This window comes from Bombina bombina, chromosome 8, assembly GCF_027579735.1.
Source record: "Bombina bombina isolate aBomBom1 chromosome 8, aBomBom1.pri, whole genome shotgun sequence".
NCBI lineage: Eukaryota > Metazoa > Chordata > Amphibia > Anura > Bombinatoridae > Bombina > Bombina bombina.
The window spans coordinates 195,603,737-195,623,850 of record NC_069506.1 but is presented as its reverse complement, the minus strand read 5'-3'; the positions used below and the strand labels follow the sequence as shown (position 1 = coordinate 195,623,850).

Sequence of the window (20,114 nt, the reverse complement as noted above, 5' to 3'; positions counted from 1 at the left end):
AGCTTAATCTTCCCTTCCATTTTCCTTGATTCTCAAGAAGTCTCTATTAGCTGCAAGCACACCGGGTTACAGGAAAGTTCCAGGTTTTTTAGTAGCTTTTAATTGTTATGTAATATTTTGTAATAATTACATTTAGGTGCTTTAAACTATCTGTCTCCTGCTTTTTCTATTTTGTATTGGATGAGTGCAGTTTCTCTAGACTTTATGGGGGTACATATATAGTATATCTTTCTGTATACTACTTGTTGCAATAGTATCTATTGTATAGTGCACCTCCATACTTAAGTGTACTATACATTCAATTATTTTGGGGTGAGCAACTTTTTGGGTTTTCTTTTACAGCTAAATTCCTTACTGACGTCTGGGGGTGTTACTAAATAAATCAGGAATATTTTTAAAACTGTACCTAAGAAAATATTCTTAGAAATGTATACAAAAGGCAATTTCCGTCTAACCTACTCATGAAATTTCCCCTCAGAGAAGAAGACATAACCATACACACCTTCTCCATGTTCCATGATTTGTAGGTCGGGTGAGCAATACACATCTTGATCAAGCTTGCAAAAAGAAGACCAATCATGGCAAGGAGGCTGATATACTGCCACATGTACTTATACACCCTCCAGGGACGAAAGCCCAACATCCCTTTAATGTCTTCCATAAACCTGAACACAAGCATACAGGAATATTTAGGAGGATGAATTAAAGGGACATAACCCCCCCCCCAAAAAAAAAATCTTTCATGATTCAGGTAGAAAAAAACAAATTTTAATAAACATTGCAATTTACTTCTATTATCAAATTTTCTTAGTTTTCATGTTATCCTTTGTTGGAAAGCAGGAAGGTAAGCTCAGGAGCGTGCACATGTCTGAAGCACTATATATGGCAGCAGTTTTGTAATAATGTTAAACATTAGCAAGAGCACTAGATGGCAGCATTATTTCCGGTCATGTAATGCTCCAGACGTGCACAATGCCTATCTAGATATATTTTGAACAAAGAATAACAAGAGAATCAAGCAAATTTGATAATAGAACTAAATTGAAAACTTTTTTAAAATGGTATTCTCAACCACGTACAACACTACTACAAGCAATGTTTCAAACACTGATGCTAAAGACGTGCATGCTCCTTTGCTCCAATGGGCCTACATAGATTTACTCTTCAACAAAGATTGCAAAGAGAGCAATGCAAATTTGATAGTAGAATAAGACAAGGTTTTTAAAATAGCACACTCTGAATCCAGAAAATGACATTTTGACCTTACGGTCTATTTAAGCAGGATCAACTAAAGGGCTAAAATGCAATGCCAAAAAACATCACATTTTTGCTTAAAACTAAAAATAATACAGATGATACGTGGTACAATAGTTGACATTTTTGCACAGTATAAATATATACCTCCTTAAGTGTTTAGGCATAACTCTTACAATTGCATTATTTTAAGCAAAAATTAAAGATACGAAACAAAACACTTAGGCAGACAATTCATGTATAAAAAATAAAGGTTCAAAATCTTTTCCTTCATAAATATATACCTATCTGCACCATACACCCAAGCTACAGCCACATTTTCGAAAATCACCACAATGATGAGGGGTAACGTTGCTGAATAGTCATCAAACATAGACACAAAATAATTCCCAGACCGCTGGACGAAGATCAATCCAATCAAGAAGCCAAAAACACAGCAACAAGCTAAAACACAAGAGAAGATAACGATTTCAAAAAAATATACTGCCGTAAAACAGTTTAAGAACTTGCTTTGTTATTATTATGTATTAATAACAGAGAACTGTAGTTAATGGTAATAGCTTTTTAATTTAACTTTATCTTCAACATTACATTAAAGGAACACTAAACCCAAAGTATTTCTTTCGTGATTCAGATAGAGCATGCAGTTTTAAGCAGCTTTCTAATTTACTCCTATTATCAATTATTCTTCGTTCTCTTGCTATCTTTATTTAAAAAGCAGGAGTGCAAAGCTTAGGAGCCGGACAATTTGTAGGTTCAGAACCTGGTTTCTGCTTGCTTATTGGTGGCTAAATGTAGCCACCAATAAGCAAGCGCTATTCAGGGTGCTGAACCTAAAATGGGCCGGCTCCTAAGCGTTACACTCCTGCTTTTTTTAAATAAAGATAGCAAGAGAACGAAGAATAATTGATAATAGGAGTAAATTAGACAGCTGCTTAAAATTGCATGCTCTATCTGAATCACGAAAGAAAATATTTGGGTTTAGTATCCCTTTAATGTCATATCTATATATTCATAGTATATATCAACAATAAAACTCTGTATTGCAAACAAATACATAGTTTTGCAGTCCAAGGGCATACCATTTTAGAACCTCTTGAGTATTGTTTACCATATAAATATCAGGGTTCTTTGACTGATAAAGTAATCAGTTTGTTGAATTGTATCTAAAGTCTGTAGGCTGGAAAAACACACTTTTCAGAAATAAGTAACAGGACAATCAGGCAAAATAAATAATGAATATATTTATTGAATATTGCATTTTGAGTTTAAAAGGGACATTAAATTCACATTTTTTTCTTTCATGATTCAGACAGATCATTTAATTTTAAACAACGTTCCAATTTTCTTCTGTTATCTATTTGAATCATTCTCTTGCTATCCTTAGTTGAAAAGCATACCTAAGTAGGCTAAGAAGCAGCAATGCACTAATGGGAGGTAGCAGCCGATGGGTCACTGCATATAAATGCCTCTTCTCATTGGTGTACCAGATGTGTTCAGCTAGTTCCTAGTAGTAATTTGCTGCTCCTTCAACAAAGGATGCCAAGAGAATGAATCAAATTAATTAGCAGAAGTAAATTGGAAAGTTGTTTAAAGTCATATGTTCTACCTGAATCATGAAGGAAAAGACTAGGGTTTCATGTCCCTTTAGCCCCTTAAACCAAAAGGGTTTAAGTGCTTTGTCACACAGTACTTTGCCCAGCGTACCCTGTTGATGCAGTACATCAGTCCAACAGTCTGGCTCATGCTGCGGGCCTCACTGTCAGCTTTGACGACGGAGAATGCAGCCAGAGGTAGAAGGTATCTGCCTTCACATGGTAAGGAAGAACGTATCGTACTTCCTTTACCATAAGAAGTCAGATTGCCGATACAAACAGTGACTCTCTGTGTCACTGTCTGTATCCGCTTGTTGTGATGCCATGGGTGGTGTGGGAGGCAAGGAGGAAGTCTGTGCATTGCGGGGGGGGGGGGGCAAATGCTTGGTGAGGGAGGGGGACAAATGGGTTCCCTACACTACAGAAATGGGCTAGGGAGGGCATACCTAGTGACAATCACATGGGGGGTGGTTGAGGGGGGGGATCACTGCACTACAGAAAACATTTTTATTAATAAATAAATAAATCAAAACGATAAACTCAGCACTGACAGACAGCTGCCAGTACCTAAGATAGCAGCTTCTAAAACTGCATACTGGCAGACTGCCAGCGCCTAATATGGTAGCCACCAGTGGTGGGTCTGGGAGGGAAGAGAGCTGCTTGGGAGGTGTTCGGTAGGGATCAGTGGGTGGGAGGGTGATCTCTACTGGGAATAATAGAAGTGTGGTGCGCAGCTGCAATTAGCAGCCTTCTAATTACCAAAAAGCAATGGCAAAGCCATGCATGTCTGCTATTTCTGTACAGATTGTGTGTAAATTATTAAAGTTTGTTATTTTTTTTTTAATATGAACGCATTTAGCAGCAAAACGGTGGCAGCACAATTACCTGTCATGCAGTGCTCCAGAAACCTACCTAGGTATCTCTTTAACACAGAATACCATGGGAATGAAGCAAATTTGATAACAGAAGTAAAAAGGAAACTTTTAAAATTGTATCCTCTTTCAGAATCACAAAAGAAAATTTGGGGGGTTCATATCCCTTTAAAACATGCAATCTGTCATGTCACTGTTATCCTTTCTTCAGACACTGGGTAAGAGGAAGATCTGAAGAAACGGAAAACTTGCAACTTTTTTCTCTTCTTTTTCAGTTGTCCATTAAATCACTTTTGGTAAAATCTTTATTAAAAATAATGTTGTGCATTCACCTACACAGAACTCCAAGCAATATTTCTACAAAAGAAAGCAGATTGATGATGTGACCACGTCCATTTGCGCCCAAAATAGTGAAGTCATGTCATTACCTGTGAATATCGTCTTCCTCTTGCGCAAACATTTGAAGTTGTCAAGCAGCGGAGTGATGATTCCCTGCATGTTCCCAAACATAGTGCTGAGACCCAGGTTCAAAAGCATAAGGAAGAAAAGTATAGACCAAAATGGAGAAGCAGGTAAGTGTGTAATTGCTTCAGTGAAGGCAATGAATGCCAAGCCAGTCCCCTCCACGCCCTGGAAGAGGCAAGAAACAAATGATAAATAAAAATGCATTTCTCCCTTTTGATGTGTTCCCAATGGTACATTTTACCTGCTGGAGTGTATTTGTTTGCAAGCAACTTGTTTACCTTTATTGTGTTATTTAACCCTTTAAGGACACAGCTTTCAGTCTGCTACATTGTTTTATGACGGAAAAATTCCGTCATATGTCCTTAAGAGGTTAAAAAAGCTACTATTGCCCGTTATAGCCCCGCCTACACTGAAAATGAGTAACACACATTTCTCTGCAGAAAAAACTATCAGCGAGATTACGAGTTTGGCGTTAACAGGGGTGCGTTTCTAACGAGGCTTTTTTTTCTAACGCTACCTTAAGCCAACGCTGGTATTACAGGTTTTTTAAACCTGGCGTTAGCCGCAAAAAGGTGAGCGTAGAGCAAAATTTAGCTCCACATCTCACCTCAATACCAGCGTTGCTTACGGTAGCGGTAAGCTGGCTAAACGTGCTCGTGCACGATTTCCCCATAGGTAGCAATGGGGCTGAGCTGGCTGGAAAAAAACCTAACACCTGCAAAAAAGCAGCGTCCAGCTCCTAACGCAGCCCCATTGTTTCCTATGGGGAAATAAAAAATATGTCTACACCTAACACGAACCCCGACTCTAAACACCCCTAATCTTACACTTCAATCCTATTGGCTGATTGGATCAGCCAATAGGATTTTTCCTACCTTAATTCCGATTGGCTGATAGATTCCTATCAGCCAATCGGAATTCAAGGGACGCCATCTTGGATGACGTCATTTAAAGGAACCTTCATTCTTCGTTAGGACGTTGTTTGAAGAGGATGGCTCTGCGTCCACTCCGGAAGGATGAGGATATAAGATGCAGCTTGGATGAAGCCTTCTGCCATCTGGAGGACCTCTTCTGCCCCGATCGGATGAAGACTTCTGCCGTATGGAGGACCACTTGTGCCCGGCTGGGTGAAGACGGCTCAAGGTAGGGAGATCTTCAGGGGGTTAGAGTTAGGGTTTTTTTTAAGGGGGGATTGGGTGGGTTTTAGAGTAGGGGTTTGTGGGTGGTGGGTTTTAATGTCGGGGGGGGTATTGTATTTTTATTTTACAGGTAAAAGAGCTGATTACTTTGGGGCAATGCCCCGCAAAAGGCCCTTTTAAGGGCTATTTGTAATTTAGTATAGGGTAGGGACATTTTATTATTTTGGGGGGCTTTTTTTATTAGGGGGATTAGATTAGGTGTAATTAGTTTTAAATTATTGTAATTTTTTTTTTTCTGTAATTTAGTGTTTGTTTTTTTACTTTAGTTTATTGAATTTAATTGTAATTAATTGTAGGTAGTTTAGGTAATTAATTTAATGATAGTGTAGTGTTAGATGTAATTGTAACTTAGGTTAGGATTTATTTTACAGGTAATTTTGTACTTATTTTAGCTAGGTAGTTATTAAATAGTTAATAACTATTTAATAACTATTGTACCTAGTTAAAATAAATACAAAGTTGCCTGTAAAATAAATATAAACCATAAGCTAGCTACAATGTAACTATTAGTTATACTGTAGCTAGCTTAGGGTTTATTTTATAGGTGAGTATTTAGTTAGTAATAGGATTAATTTATTTAATTATGTTAAATTAATTTCATTTAATTTAAATTATATTTAAATTAGGGGGGGTTAGATAGGATTAGGGGTTAATAAATTTATTATAGTAGCGGCGAGGTTGGGGTCGGAAGATTGGGGGTTAATAAATGTAGGTAGGTGTCGGCGACGTTGGGGGGGGCAGATTAGGGGTTAATAAAATGTAACTAGTTTTTGCGAGGCGGGAGTGCGGCGGTTTAGGGGTTAATACATTTATTAAAGTGGCAGCGATGTCCGGTCGGCAGATTAGGGGTTAATAATTGTAGGTAGGTGGCGGTGACGTTGGGGACCGCAGATTAGGGGTTAATAAATATAATGTAGGTGTCGGTGATGTTAGGGGCAGCAGATTAGGGGTTCATAGGTATAATGTAGGTGGCGGTGATGTCCGGTCGGCAGATTAGGGGTTCAAAATTTTTAATATAGTGTTTGCGATGTGGGGGGGGGGGGGCTCGGTTTAGGGGTTAATAGGTAGTTTATGGGTGTTAGTGTACTTTTGAGCACTTTAGTTAAGAGTTTTATGTTCCGGCGTTAGCCCATAAAACTCTTAACTACTGACTTTTTAATGCGGTCGAAGTCTTGACAGGAGAGGGTCTACCGCTCACTTCTTCCAAGACTCGTAACACCAGCGTTAGGCAAATCCCATTAAAAAGATAGGATACGCAATTTACGTAAGGGGATTTGCGGTAGCCTCGAGTCGCGGAAGAAAAGTGAGTGGTGAGCATCTATCTACCTGTCAGACTCGTAATACCAGCGTTAGGTAAAAAGCAGCGTTGGGACCTCTCAACGCTGCTTTTTAAGGCTAACGCAAAATTCGTAATCTCGGTGTATGTAAACAGGAGACAATAGTACTGATTAATCTCACAGTGGGGTATGAGGGAGAGAGATTTTGTATCTGAAATAGCTGCTTGTGCTTATTCAAACCCCCAACCATAATTAGCAATTTAATACCTAACAAATGCTGCAGACTCAGCCCATTTTTATGGGCATGTCCTACGTGATGGTTTTATTGAGAAAAAATAGCTATTTCAAATACAGACATAAACTCTAAGGAAGAATTTCCCATACATTCAATACTCTGCAGTAGGTATAACAAATCAATTGGAACACATTAAGGCAAAACAAATTTTATAGTATAGTGTTCCTTTAAAAGAACTAGTATATACAGTTGAATTGCATTAATTAAAAAGGCAGTAAGCAAATATAAAAAAATAAATTATGGAAGAAAGTGATTATACCTTCTGCATTTCATTTTCAACCCGGCAGTCTTCAATCCCATACTTCTGCAAGTTGAATGTACTGTTTGTCATCTGATACCATAGACTGTAGTCGTCATTGGTCAGGTTCTTCACTGGTAACAAGTCGAATGGTAAGGTGCCATTATCGTATAAGTCAAAAATGCTCCTCATGTTGCTGATAGGGATATGGAAAAATACACACTTTAAAGTAAACTGCCTAGACCAAAATAAACCTATGCTTCAAAGACTTAAAGGACCACTAAATACCGTATAATTGAATAATAATTGGTAATTACACAATAAAAAAAGACAATGCAATAACACTTACTTTGAATTTTAAATGAGCAACAGAATATTTTCTGTCATATTTCAACATTAAAGGGACTCTGAACCCAAATTTATTCTTTCATGATTCAGATAGAGCATGCAAATTTAAGCAACTTTCTAATTTACTCCTATTATCAATTTTTCTTCGTTCTCTTGCTTTCTTTATTTGAAAAAACATAATTTATGCTTACCTGATAAATTCCTTTCTTCTGTTGTGTGATCAGTCCACGGGTCATCATTACTTCTGGGATATAACTCCTCCCCAACAGGAAATGCAAGAGGATTCACCCAGCAGAGCTGCATATAGCTCCTCCCCTCTACGTCAGTCCCAGTCATTCGACCAAGAATCAACGAGAAAGGAGTAACCAAGGGTGAAGTGGTGACTGGAGTATAATTTAAAAAATATTTACCTGCCTTAAAACAGGGCGGGCCGTGGACTGATCACACAACAGAAGAAAGGAATTTATCAGGTAAGCATAAATTATGTTTTCTTCTGTTATGTGTGATCAGTCCACGGGTCATCATTACTTCTGGGATACCAATACCAAAGCAAAAGTACACGGATGACGGGAGGGATAGGCAGGCTCATTATACAGAAGGAACCACTGCCTGAAGAACCTTTCTCCCAAAAATAGCCTCCGAAGAAGCAAAAGTGTCAAATTTGTAAAATTTGGAAAAAGTATGAAGCGAAGACCAAGTTGCAGCCTTGCAAATCTGTTCAACAGAGGCCTCATTCTTAAAGGCCCAAGTGGAAGCCACAGCTCTAGTAGAGTGGGCTGTAATTCTTTCAGGAGGCTGCTGTCCAGCAGTCTCATAGGCTAAACGTATTATGCTACGAAGCCAAAAAGAGAGAGAGGTAGCAGAAGCTTTTTGACCTCTCCTCTGTCCAGAATAAACGACAAACAGGGAAGAAGTTTGGCGAAAATCTTTAGTTGCCTGCAAGTAGAACTTGAGGGCACGAACTACATCCAGATTGTGTAGAAGACGTTCCTTCTTTGAAGAAGGATTTGGACACAGGGATGGAACAACAATCTCTTGATTGATGTTCCTGTTAGTGACTACCTTAGGTAAGAACCCAGGTTTAGTACGCAGAACTACCTTGTCTGAGTGAAAAATCAGATAAGGGGAATCACAATGTAAGGCTGATAACTCCGAAACTCTTCGAGCCGAGGAAATAGCCATTAAAAACAGAACTTTCCAAGATAACAATTTTATATCAATGGAATGAAGGGGTTCAAACGGAACACCCTGTAAAACGTTAAGAACTAAGTTTAAACTCCATGGCGGAGCAACAGCCTTAAACACAGGCTTGATCCTAGCTAGAGCCTGACAAAAGGCCTGGACGTCTGGATCTTCTGACAGACGCCTGTGTAACAAGATGGACAGAGCTGAAATCTGTCCCTTTAATGAGCTAGCTGATAAACCCTTTTCTAAGCCTTCTTGTAGAAAAGACAATATCCTAGCGATCCTAACCTTACTCCAGGAGTAACCTTTGGATTCGCACCAGTATAGGTATTTCCGCCATATTTTATGGTAAATCCTTCTGGTAACAGGCTTCCTAGCCTGAATCAGGGTATCAATAACCGACTCAGAAAAACCACGTTTTGATAAAATCAAGCGTTCAATTTCCAAGCAGTCAGCTTCAGAGAAGTTAGATTTTGATGTTTGAATGGACCCTGTATCAGAAGGTCCTGTCTTAGAGGTAGAGACCAAGGCGGACAGGATGACATGTCCACTAGATCTGCATACCAAGTCCTGCGTGGCCATGCAGGTGCTATTAGAATTACTGATGCTCTCTCCTGTTTGATTTTGGCAATCAATCGAGGAAGCAGCGGGAAGGGTGGAAACACATAAGCCATCCCGAAGTTCCAAGGTGCTGTCAAAGCATCTATCAGAACTGCTTCCGGATCCCTGGATCTGGACCCGTAGCGAGGAAGTTTGGCGTTCTGGCGAGACGCCATGAGATCTATCTCTGGTTTGCCCCAACGTCGAAGTATTTGGGCAAAGACCTCCGGATGAAGTTCCCACTCCCCCGGATGAAAAGTCTGGCGACTCAAGAAATCCGCCTCCCAGTTCTCCACTCCCGGGATGTGGATTGCTGACAGGTGGCAAGAGTGAGACTCTGCCCAGCGAATTATCTTTGATACTTCCATCATTGCTAGGGAGCTTCTTGTCCCTCCCTGATGGTTGATGTAAGCTACAGTCGTGATGTTGTCCGACTGAAACCTGATGAACCCCCGAGTTGTTAACTGGGGCCAAGCCAGAAGGGCATTGAGAACCGCTCTCAATTCCAGAATGTTTATTGGCAGGAGACTCTCCTCCTGATTCCATAGTCCCTGAGCCTTCAGAGAATTCCAGACAGCGCCCCAACCTAGTAGGCTGGCGTCTGTTGTTACAATTGTCCAGTCTGGCCTGCTGAATGGCATCCCCCTGGACAGGTGTGGCCGATAAAGCCACCATAGAAGAGAATTTCTGGTCTCTTGATTTAGATTCAGAGTAGGGGACAAATCTGAGTAATCCCCATTCCACTGACTTAGCATGCATAATTGCAGCGGTCTGAGATGTAGGCGTGCAAAAGGTACTATGTCCATTGCCGCTACCATTAAGCCGATCACCTCCATGCATTGAGCTACTGACGGGTGTTGAATGGAATGAAGGACACGGCATGCATTTTGAAGCTTTGTTAACCTGTCTTCTGTCAGGTAAATCTTCATTTCTACAGAATCTATAAGAGTCCCCAAGAATGGAACTCTTGTGAGAGGAAAGAGAGAACTCTTCTTTTCGTTCACTTTCCATCCATGCGACCTTAGAAATGCCAGAACTAACTCTGTATGAGACTTGGCAGTTTGAAAGCTTGAAGCTTGTATTAGAATGTCGTCTAGGTACGGAGCTACCGAAATCCCTCGCGGTCTTAGTACCGCCAGAAGGGCACCCAGAACCTTTGTGAAGATTCTTGGAGCCGTAGCCAATCCGAATGGAAGAGCTACAAACTGGTAGTGCCTGTCTAAGAAGGCAAACCTTAGATACCGGTGATGATCTTTGTGGATCGGAATGTGAAGGTAAGCATCCTTTAAATCCACAGTGGTCATGTACTGACCCTCTTGGATCATGGGTAAAATTGTCCGAATAGTTTCCATTTTGAACGATGGAACTCTTAGGAATTTGTTTAGAATCTTTAAATCTAAGATTGGCCTGAAAGTTCCCTCTTTTTTGGGAACCACAAACAGGTTTGAGTAGAACCCTTGTCCTTGTTCCGACCGCGGAACCGGATGGATCACTCCCATTAATAACAGATCTTGTACGCAGCGTAGAAACGCTTCTTTCTTTATCTGGTTTGTTGACAACCTTGACAGATGAAATCTCCCTCTTGGGGGAGATAATTTGAAGTCTAGAAGGTATCCCTGAGATATGATCTCTAGTGCCCAGGGATCCTGAACATCTCTTGCCCAGGCCTGGGCGAAGAGAGAGAGTCTGCCCCCCACTAGATCCGGTCCCGGATCGGGGGCTCTCGATTCATGCTGTCTTTGGGGCAGCAGCAGGTTTCCTGGCCTGCTTGCTCTTGTTCCAGGCCTGGTTAGGCTTCCAGCCTTGCCTGTAACGAGCAACAGCTCCTTCCTGTTTTGGTGCAGTGGAGGTTGATGCTGCTCCTGTTTTGAAATTCCGAAAGGGACGAAAATTAGACTGTCTAGCCTTAGCTTTGGCTTTGTCTTGGGGTAGGGCGTGGCCCTTACCTCCTGTAATGTCAGCGATAATTTCTTTCAAACCGGGCCCAAATAAAGACTGCCCCTTGAAAGGTATATTAAGTAATTTGGACTTAGAAGTAACATCTGCTGACCAGGATTTTAGCCACAGCGCCCTACGTGCCTGTATGGCGAATCCTGAGTTCTTAGCCGTAAGTTTGGTTAAATGTACTACGGCCTCCGAAATGAAAGAATTAGCTAGTTTAAGGACTCTAAGCCTGTCCGTAATGTCGTCTAGCGTAGATGAACTAAGGTTCTCTTCCAGCGACTCAATCCAAAATGCTGCCGCAGCCGTAATCGGCGCGATACATGCAAGGGGTTGCAATATAAAACCTTGTTGAACAAACATTTTCTTAAGGTAACCCTCTAATTTTTTATCCATTGGATCTGAGAAAGCACAGCTATCCTCCACCGGGATAGTGGTACGCTTAGCTAAAGTAGAAACTGCTCCCTCCACCTTGGGGACCGTTTGCCATAAGTCCCGAGTGGTGGCGTCTATTGGAAACATCTTTCTAAATATTGGAGGGGGTGAGAACGGCACACCGGGTCTATCCCACTCCTTAGTAACAATTTCAGTTAGTCTCTTAGGTATAGGAAAAACTTCAGTACTCGCCGGTACCGCAAAGTATTTATCCAACCTGCACAGTTTCTCTGGTATTGCAACGGTGTTACAATCGTTGAGAGCTGCTAAGACCTCCCCTAGTAATACACGGAGGTTCTCCAATTTAAATTTAAAATTTGAAATATCTGAGTCCAATCTGTTTGGATCAGAACCGTCACCCACAGAATGAAGCTCTCCGTCCTCATGCTCTGCGAGCTGTGACGCAGTATCAGACATGGCCCTAGCATTGTCAGCGCACTCTGTTCTCACCCCAGAGTGATCACGCTTGCCTCTTAGTTCTGGTAATTTAGACAAAACTTCAGTCATAACAGTAGCCATATCTTGTAATGTTATCTGTAATGGCCGCCCAGATGTACTAGGCGCCATAATATCACGCACCTCCCGGGCGGGAGATGCAGGTACTGCCGCGTGAGGCGAGTTAGTCGGCATAACTCTCCCCTCGCTGTTTGGTGAAATTTGTTCACATTGTACAGATTGACTTTTATTTAAAGTAGCATCAATACAGTTAGTACATAAATTTCTATTGGGCTCCACCTTGGCATTGGAACAAATGACACAGATATCTTCCTCTGAGTCAGACATGTTTAACACACTAGCAAAAAAACTTACAACTTGGTTATAATCTTTTTTAGCAAAAACGTACTGTGCCTCAAAGAGGTACTAAACGATTAAATGACAGTTGAAATAATGAACTGAAAAACAGTTATAGCATCAAACTTTAAAACAACACAACTTTTAGCAAAGGTTTGTTCCCATTAGTAAAATAACAATAATTAAATTTGACATAAAAAAATACAAAGCAACGTTTTTATTCACAGTCACTATAAGAATTCTCACAGCTCTGCTGAGAGAATTTACCTCCCTTCAAAGAAGTTTGAAGACCCCTGAGATCTGTCAGAGATGAACCGGATCATGCAGGAAATATAAAAGTAACTGACTGGAATTTTTTGATGCGTAGCAAAGAGCGCCAAAAACGGCCCCTCCCTCTCCCACACAGCAGTGAAGAGAAACGAAACTGTCACAAATAAAAGCAAAAAAGGCTGCCAAGTGGAAAATAATGCCCAAATATTTATTCACACAGTACCTCAGCAATGTAAACGATTCTACATTCCAGCAAAAACGTTTAACATGATAAATAGTTATTAAAAGGATTAGTGACCTTTAACAGAGTAGTTCCGGTGAAATACCATCCCCAGAATACTGAAGTGTATACATACATGTCATTTTAACGGTATGGCAGGATTTTCTCATCAATTCCATTCAGAAAATAAAAACTGCTACATACCTCAATGCAGATTCATCTGCCCGCTGTCCCCTGATCTGAAGCCTTTACCTCCCTCAGATGGCCGAGAACAGCAATATGATCTTAACAACTCCGGTTAAAATCATAGTAAAAAACTCTGGCAGATTCTTCCTCAAACTCTGCCAGAGAAGTAATAACACGCTCCGGTGCTATTGTAAAATAACAAACTTTTGATTGAAGTCATAAAAACTAAGTATAATCACCATAGTCCTCTCACACATCCTATCTAGTCGTTGGGTGCAAGAGAATGACTGGGACTGACGTAGAGGGGAGGAGCTATATGCAGCTCTGCTGGGTGAATCCTCTTGCATTTCCTGTTGGGGAGGAGTTATATCCCAGAAGTAATGATGACCCGTGGACTGATCACACATAACAGAAGAAATAAGGCATCTAAGCTATTTTATTGGTTCAGATCTCTGGACATCACTTGTTTATTGGTGGGTGAATTTATCCATCAATCAGCAAGAACAACACAGTGTGTTCATCAAAAATGGGCCGGCATCTAAACTTACATTCTTGCATTTCAAATAAAGATACCCAGAGAATGAAGAAAATGTGATAATAGGAGTAAATTAGAAATTTGCTTAAAATTGCATGCTCTATCTGAATTACGAAAGAAAAAATTTGGGTTCAGTGTCCCTTTAATCCAATTTTCCCTCTCCTGTATCTTATGACAGTCATCAGCCAATCATAAACTGCATACACGTATATACTGAACACTTCTGCACATATAAAAATAATGTGCACGTTTTGATAATGGAAGTTTATTGGAAAGTTGTTTTATCTGAATCATGAAATGATAATTTTGACTTTAGTGGCCCTATAAAAGTCTGTAAATTAAAAACGTCACTCACTTCTCAATGCATTTTTCTGTAATGACATTGGCTCTGAAGCCCAAAACCGCAAATACCACAAGGGTGGCCAAGATGGAGGTCATGAAGTTGATGAAGGATACTAGAATGGCATCAAAGTGGCAGTTGTTGTAACGATCATTGTAACTAGAGTAGGCAATTACACTTCCAAAGCCAAGGCCCAATGCAAAAAACACTTGTGTAGCCGCTTGCCGCCACACTTGTACATCTCCCCAAATCTCCAGCTGAAATTGAAATAAATTGAAATAGGGTGTTACAGAGCTTCTACTGGCTAGATATGTAGCTGAGCACAACATTTCAATTCCAGTGCCACTATTCTGTGAACCTTACATCAATTTCCTAAGTCAAAGAAGAAAATAATTGGATATAGCAATATACCAGGTAAAGAGCTACATGCTCTTAAAGCATCACTAAACAATATTTTTTTTCTAGCAATGCTTTAAAAAGGATTGCAGAAAAGTATATTGTGAGTGACTGTGTATGTATGAGTGTGTCTGTGTTGTAAGTATGTGTGTATGTATGAGTATGTGTTTTAAGTCTGTTGCATGTGTGTGTATGTATGAGTGAGTATGTTGCAAGTATGTGAGCTTTTTTATGTGTGTGTATGTATGAGTGTATGTGTTGTATGTGTGTTTTTGCATGTGCGTGTGTGTCGGTTGTAAGTATTGGAGTGTTTTTGTATGGGTTTATGTATGAGTGAGTGTGTTGTAAGTAGGAGTATTTTTCCATGCGTGTGTATGTATAAATGTATGAGTGTGTGTGTGGGGGGGGGGGGCTGTAAGTATAAATGTGTGTGTGTGGGGGATGTAAGTATGTGAGTGTTTTTGATTGTGTGTGTATGTATAAATGTGTGTGTGTGTGGGGGGTTATAAGTATGTGAGTGTTTCTTTCCTAAGATATAGTGAGTCCACGACATCATCATTTACTGTTGGGAATATCACTCCTGGCCAGCAGGAGGAGGCAAATAGCACCACAGCAAAGCTGTTAAGTATCACTTCCCTTCTCACAAACCCCAGTCATTCTCTTTGCCTTGGTGCATGGAGGAGGTAAAGTTTTGGTGTCTGAAGAAAATTGGATTTCCTTCGCTTCAAGCAAGATTTTATCTAGTATTGAAAGCCAGAGTAGGTTTACTCTGTTCTTTCCTTCTTTCAAGGATAGGGTCTAGCTGTATTCCACGTTAATCTCTTCACTAGGGTGGTGGTGGCTTTAAAGTAGTTAGGAACTTGTGAAGTGGGCTTCACTGCGTTTTCCTAAAATTTTTGCTGCCCTAGTACAGAAAGCCTGAGTAGGTTTACTCTGTTCTTTCTTTTTCTACAAGTCCATGTGAGGAGTGGCTTCCTCTCACACTGTGTAGCTGTCCTCCTACTGGACGGCCAGACTGCAGGTAAGGGCTTTTGTCTTCTAAATATGGGAGACTGTGCACTTCACAAGGTTAACCTGCACTACAGGGGACAAATGTATCCTTTCTTAGGATAGTAATCTGGCAGGGATCAGGCATTTAGATGTGACTAGAGACAGAGGTTTTTGCTGTTAATGGAATTAAACAGTGGTCAAGTCCTACAAAAAAAGTGTGGAATTCACCAAGACTTTCACCCCCAAAAATTTATATTGTTTTATACACACATACACAGAGCAAGACCACTGACAGGCTTACATTTAGTGTATTGTAGGAAGTGTTGCTGCCCATTACTAGAGGATCTCAATATCCCTCTAACCAGGCTGTGATCCAGCTTCGCCCACCAGTAGCAGCAGCAGTAGTGTTTACTGAAGAGTTTCTGTTCTCTGTCCAGGGGGAACTTATTTCCTTCTGCAAAAATAGTTTAGGAACTTCGCTCCCATGCGTTCCCGCTTGACTTGACCCCTGAAATTAAAGTGTAAACCTTTAATCTTGGGGGTTCAGTTAAGCAAGCTTTCAATTTTAACACACTTGTGTGTATTTGGTGTTTGTTAAATACCGTTAATGTACTATACGTACTTAATAAATAATTAATGTACTAAATAATGGCTGCTCTGGTAAAATAATGTTTTATTTACAGCTTGTACATGTTGCAGGTAGTATTTAATTTCCACAGTGCGCTGGTCTATTTAGTTTTATGGGCTGAGACTGTTTTTTTAGAGATAGCCACGTTTATATCGCATTTGCATGGACCGCCATGACCCTGGGAGTAGATACAAAAGCTCTTACTATAGTTGTTTTTTTTTCATCTGCCATGATTACTTGTGGCGGGAAGAGAGGTTACATTAATGTGTCTGTTCAGAAGTGCGTGCTTGTGTACGGCGGAATTTCTCTTTGGCGGGTCACATGACCCGCTTCTCCGTCTTCGATTCAGACGGGCTGTGCTGTTGAAGTTAGATAGCAGAGTGGCGTCTCCTCTGCTGTGTTTTTATTTTACTGTGATCGGCAAAGAGTTACCATGCTTCTTAGGCTTTTATCTTGAAAGGCTGAAGTGTTCAGGTCTTGTCATTTTTTTCCTAGCTTAGTGCTAGTTATTGTCTCAGTTGCCCTATTACTTTGAAAGTGACAGTACATAACAGTACATAATACTATTTTTTAAGTCTCAGTCCATAACATATCCTATTACTCTGTTATAGTAACAGTACGTACATATCTACATATTTAAATGTGAAAATAAATTATTATATATTTTTTTCCTTCTTATTTTCTCTGCACAAATGGTTGCCTGAGATTTGTTATGTATTTTATGTATTAAAACACAATTGGTTGCCTATATGCAATTCTGTGCTGCTTGCTTAGCTACAACTTTCTCATGTACTGAACCCTATGTCTCTCAGGTTGATGCTTTTCAGGAGATGCCACAGCTTTATATCCTTAATCGTCCCTAGCCTTAGTGGTGTCACATGCAGTGCCCTGCGGTTCCTCTCAATCTCCTGGAGGAGTTTATTTGCCGACAGAAATTGTTGCTCAGGTATCTTCAGCGGCATCTGCAGCAATATCTGGTTTTTTTCCTATGCTGAAGAGAAAATTTAGAGATTCAGATAGTAAGGTTTCTGCTCCGCCTTCTGCTACTCATATAATCTTCCTCATAAGTCTGTAGAAGATATGTCGGTAGCCTCTGAGGGTGAAATCTCAGTTTCGGACAGAATAATTCCTTCATTTGATGCTGAAGTTGTGACCTTCAGGTTTAAGCTTGAACACCTTTGTGTATTGTAAAAGGAAGTTTTGGCTACTATGGATGACTCCGATACTCATGTCGCTATCAACCTAGGAAATCTAGTAAACTCACTATATACTGTACTAGGATTTCTCTGTTGAAGTTTTTGCTGTTCTAGACTGTGCAAGGAGATTTTTTCCACAGAAATGGTTGAAGTCAGGGATTCTCTTTTCCCCGTCTCCCGTGTTAAAGATGTTTCCTGTCATCTCCATTAAATATCATGACACATGGTGCCTAAGGTACAAGGTCTTTTCTCCTCTGGCTAAGGAACTGCGATCCCTATAGAGGATAGCTCCTCTTAAGGATCGTTGGTCAATCTGAAGGCTTATTTGGTATTGCCACTATGGCAAGTGCAGCATTTTTTTGGTGTAATGCCTTGTCTGTTGCAATTTTGGTAGAGATCCAGATCAGAATGTCGGCTTTTAAGCAAATTCTTTTATTTCTGATGCTTCCATGTAAGTTATTGAGATGGGAGCCAATATATCTGGCTTTGCAGTGCTAGCTGCACAGTAATGGCGCTTCCTTACAAGGGTAAGACCGTGTTGCTTCCTGGTCTGGCAGAATTTTTTCTGATGCACGGGTGGAAAACTGTCTTTTCTATCACAAGACAAGATGAATAGACCTACAGGATGCCATAGTAAAAACCTGCAGCTGGGCCTAGCTCAGCATGAAGGGTTTGCCCCCGATCAGAGATTGGACTAAGTGGGTGGCGGAATTTCTCTGTTTCCTTCAAACTTGGATACGGGATGTCTCTGATAGGCATACGGGCATAGTATCTCAGGTTTCCTAATGAGCATTCAAAACTTTCCTCTTAGAGGTAGGTTCCTCCTCTCATATTTATCTGTGGCCCAGATAATAGAGAGACATTTTGGAATTGCATTTGGGGATATTTCTTCCCTGGGAGTGCATCATCCTCCAGTAGCACAGACAGAGCAAGCTGGGCTATGAACTTGGCATAGGGATAGGATTCCTAGGAATTTGTCTTTTCTCCAGGAAGGTCTGGAGAAGGTCAGATTTCTGCATTATCTTCAACAATGAAGTTTTGGTGGACCAGATTTGCAAGGCTGCAACTTGGTCTTTTCTGCATAATTTTTCCAAAATGTTTCAAACAGGATACTTTTGCCTCGGCTGAGGTTTCCTTTGGGAGAAAGGTTTTTCAAGTGGTGGTGCCTTCTGTTAAGGTCTGCCTGTCTTGTCCTTCCCTAATCATCTGTGTCCTCTAGCTTGGGTATTGGTTCCCAACAGTAAATGATGACGTTATGGACTCACCATATCTTAGGAAAGAAAACAAAATTTATGCTTACCTGATAAATGTATTTATTTCCGGATATGGTGAGTCCACGACCCCGTCCTTATAATTAAGACTGTTAATTTTGACTAAACGTCAGACACCTTTCTAGTTTTCCTTTTTCCATTTCACTTTGGTTGAATGACTGGGGTTTGTGGGAAGGGAAGTGATACTTAACAGCTCTGCTGTGTTGCTCTTTGCCTCCTCCTGCTGGCCAGGAGTGATATTCCCAACAGTAAATGATGACGTTGGACTCACCATATCCGGAAAGAAATAAAATGATCAGGTAAGCATAAATTTTGTTTTTTGCATGTGTGTGTGTGTGTGTATGTATAAATGCGTTTGTGTGGGGGTTGTAAGTATTTGAGTGTTTTTGCATGTGTGTGGATGTATAAATGTGTGTGTGTGGGGAGTTGTAACTATGTGAGAGTGTTTTTGCATGTGTGTGTATGCATGATTGAGTGTTTGGGGGTTGTAAGTATGTGTTTCTGCATGTGTATGTACAGGGAGTGCAGAATTATTAGGCAAATGAGTATTTTGACCACATCATCCTCTTTATGCATGTTGTCTTACTCCAAGCTGTATAGGCTCGAAAGCCTACTACCAATTAAGCATATTAGGTGATGTGCATCTCTGTAATGAGAAGGGGTGTGGTCTAATGACATCAACACCCTATATCAGGTGTGCATAATTATTAGGCAACTTCCTTTCCTTTGGCAAAATGGGTCAAAAGAAGGACTTGACAGGCTCAGAAAAGTCAAAAATAGTGAGATATCTTGCAGAGGGATGCAGCACTCTTAAAATTGCAAAGCTTCTGAAGCGTGATCATCGAACAATCAAGCGTTTCATTCAAAATAGTCAACAGGGTCGCAAGAAGCGTGTGGAAAAACCAAGGCGCAAAATAACTGCCCATGAACTGAGAAAAGTCAAGCGTGCAGCTGCCAAGATGCCACTTGCCACCAGTTTGGCCATATTTCAGAGCTGCAACATAACTGGAGTGCCCAAAAGCACAAGGTGTGCAATACTCAGAGACATGGCCAAGGTAAGAAAGGCTGAAAGACAACCACCACTGAACAAGACACACAAGCTGAAACGTCAAGACTGGGCCAAGAAATATCTCAAGACTGATTTTTCTAAGGTTTTATGGACTGATGAAATGAGAGTGAGTCTTGATGGGCCAGATGGATGGGCCCATGGCTGGATTGGTAAAGGGCAGAGAGCTCCAGTCCGACTCAGATGCCAGCAAGGTGGAGGTGGAGTACTGGTTTGGGCTGGTATCAAAGATGAGCTTGTGGGGCCTTTTCGGGTTGAGGATGGAGTCAAGCTAAACTCCCAGTCCTACTGCCAGTTTCTGGAAGACACCTTCTTCAAGCAGTGGTACAGGAAGAAGTCTGCATCCTTCAAGAAAAACATGATTTTCATGCAGGACAATGCTCCATCACACGCATCTAAGTACTCAACAGCGTGGCTGGCAAGAAAGGGTATAAAAGAAGAAAATCCAATGACATGGCCTCCTTGTTCACCTGATCTGAACCCCATTGAGAACCTGTGGTCCATCATCAAATGTGAGATT

At 40.7% G+C, this 20,114-nt stretch overlaps 1 protein-coding gene across 1 annotated transcript in view; it reads right to left on the bottom strand.

Moving 5' to 3' along the window:
* Positions 1 to 20,114, bottom strand: part of LOC128638700 (sodium-dependent neutral amino acid transporter B(0)AT2-like) — a 94,675-nt gene that overhangs the window by 8,422 nt on the left and 66,139 nt on the right. Inside the window, 5 exon segments of the mRNA XM_053690822.1 lie at positions 503 to 665; positions 1,539 to 1,698; positions 4,150 to 4,351; positions 7,217 to 7,391; positions 14,063 to 14,304. Of these exon segments, the coding sequence (XP_053546797.1) occupies positions 503 to 665; positions 1,539 to 1,698; positions 4,150 to 4,351; positions 7,217 to 7,391; positions 14,063 to 14,304 (942 nt within the window).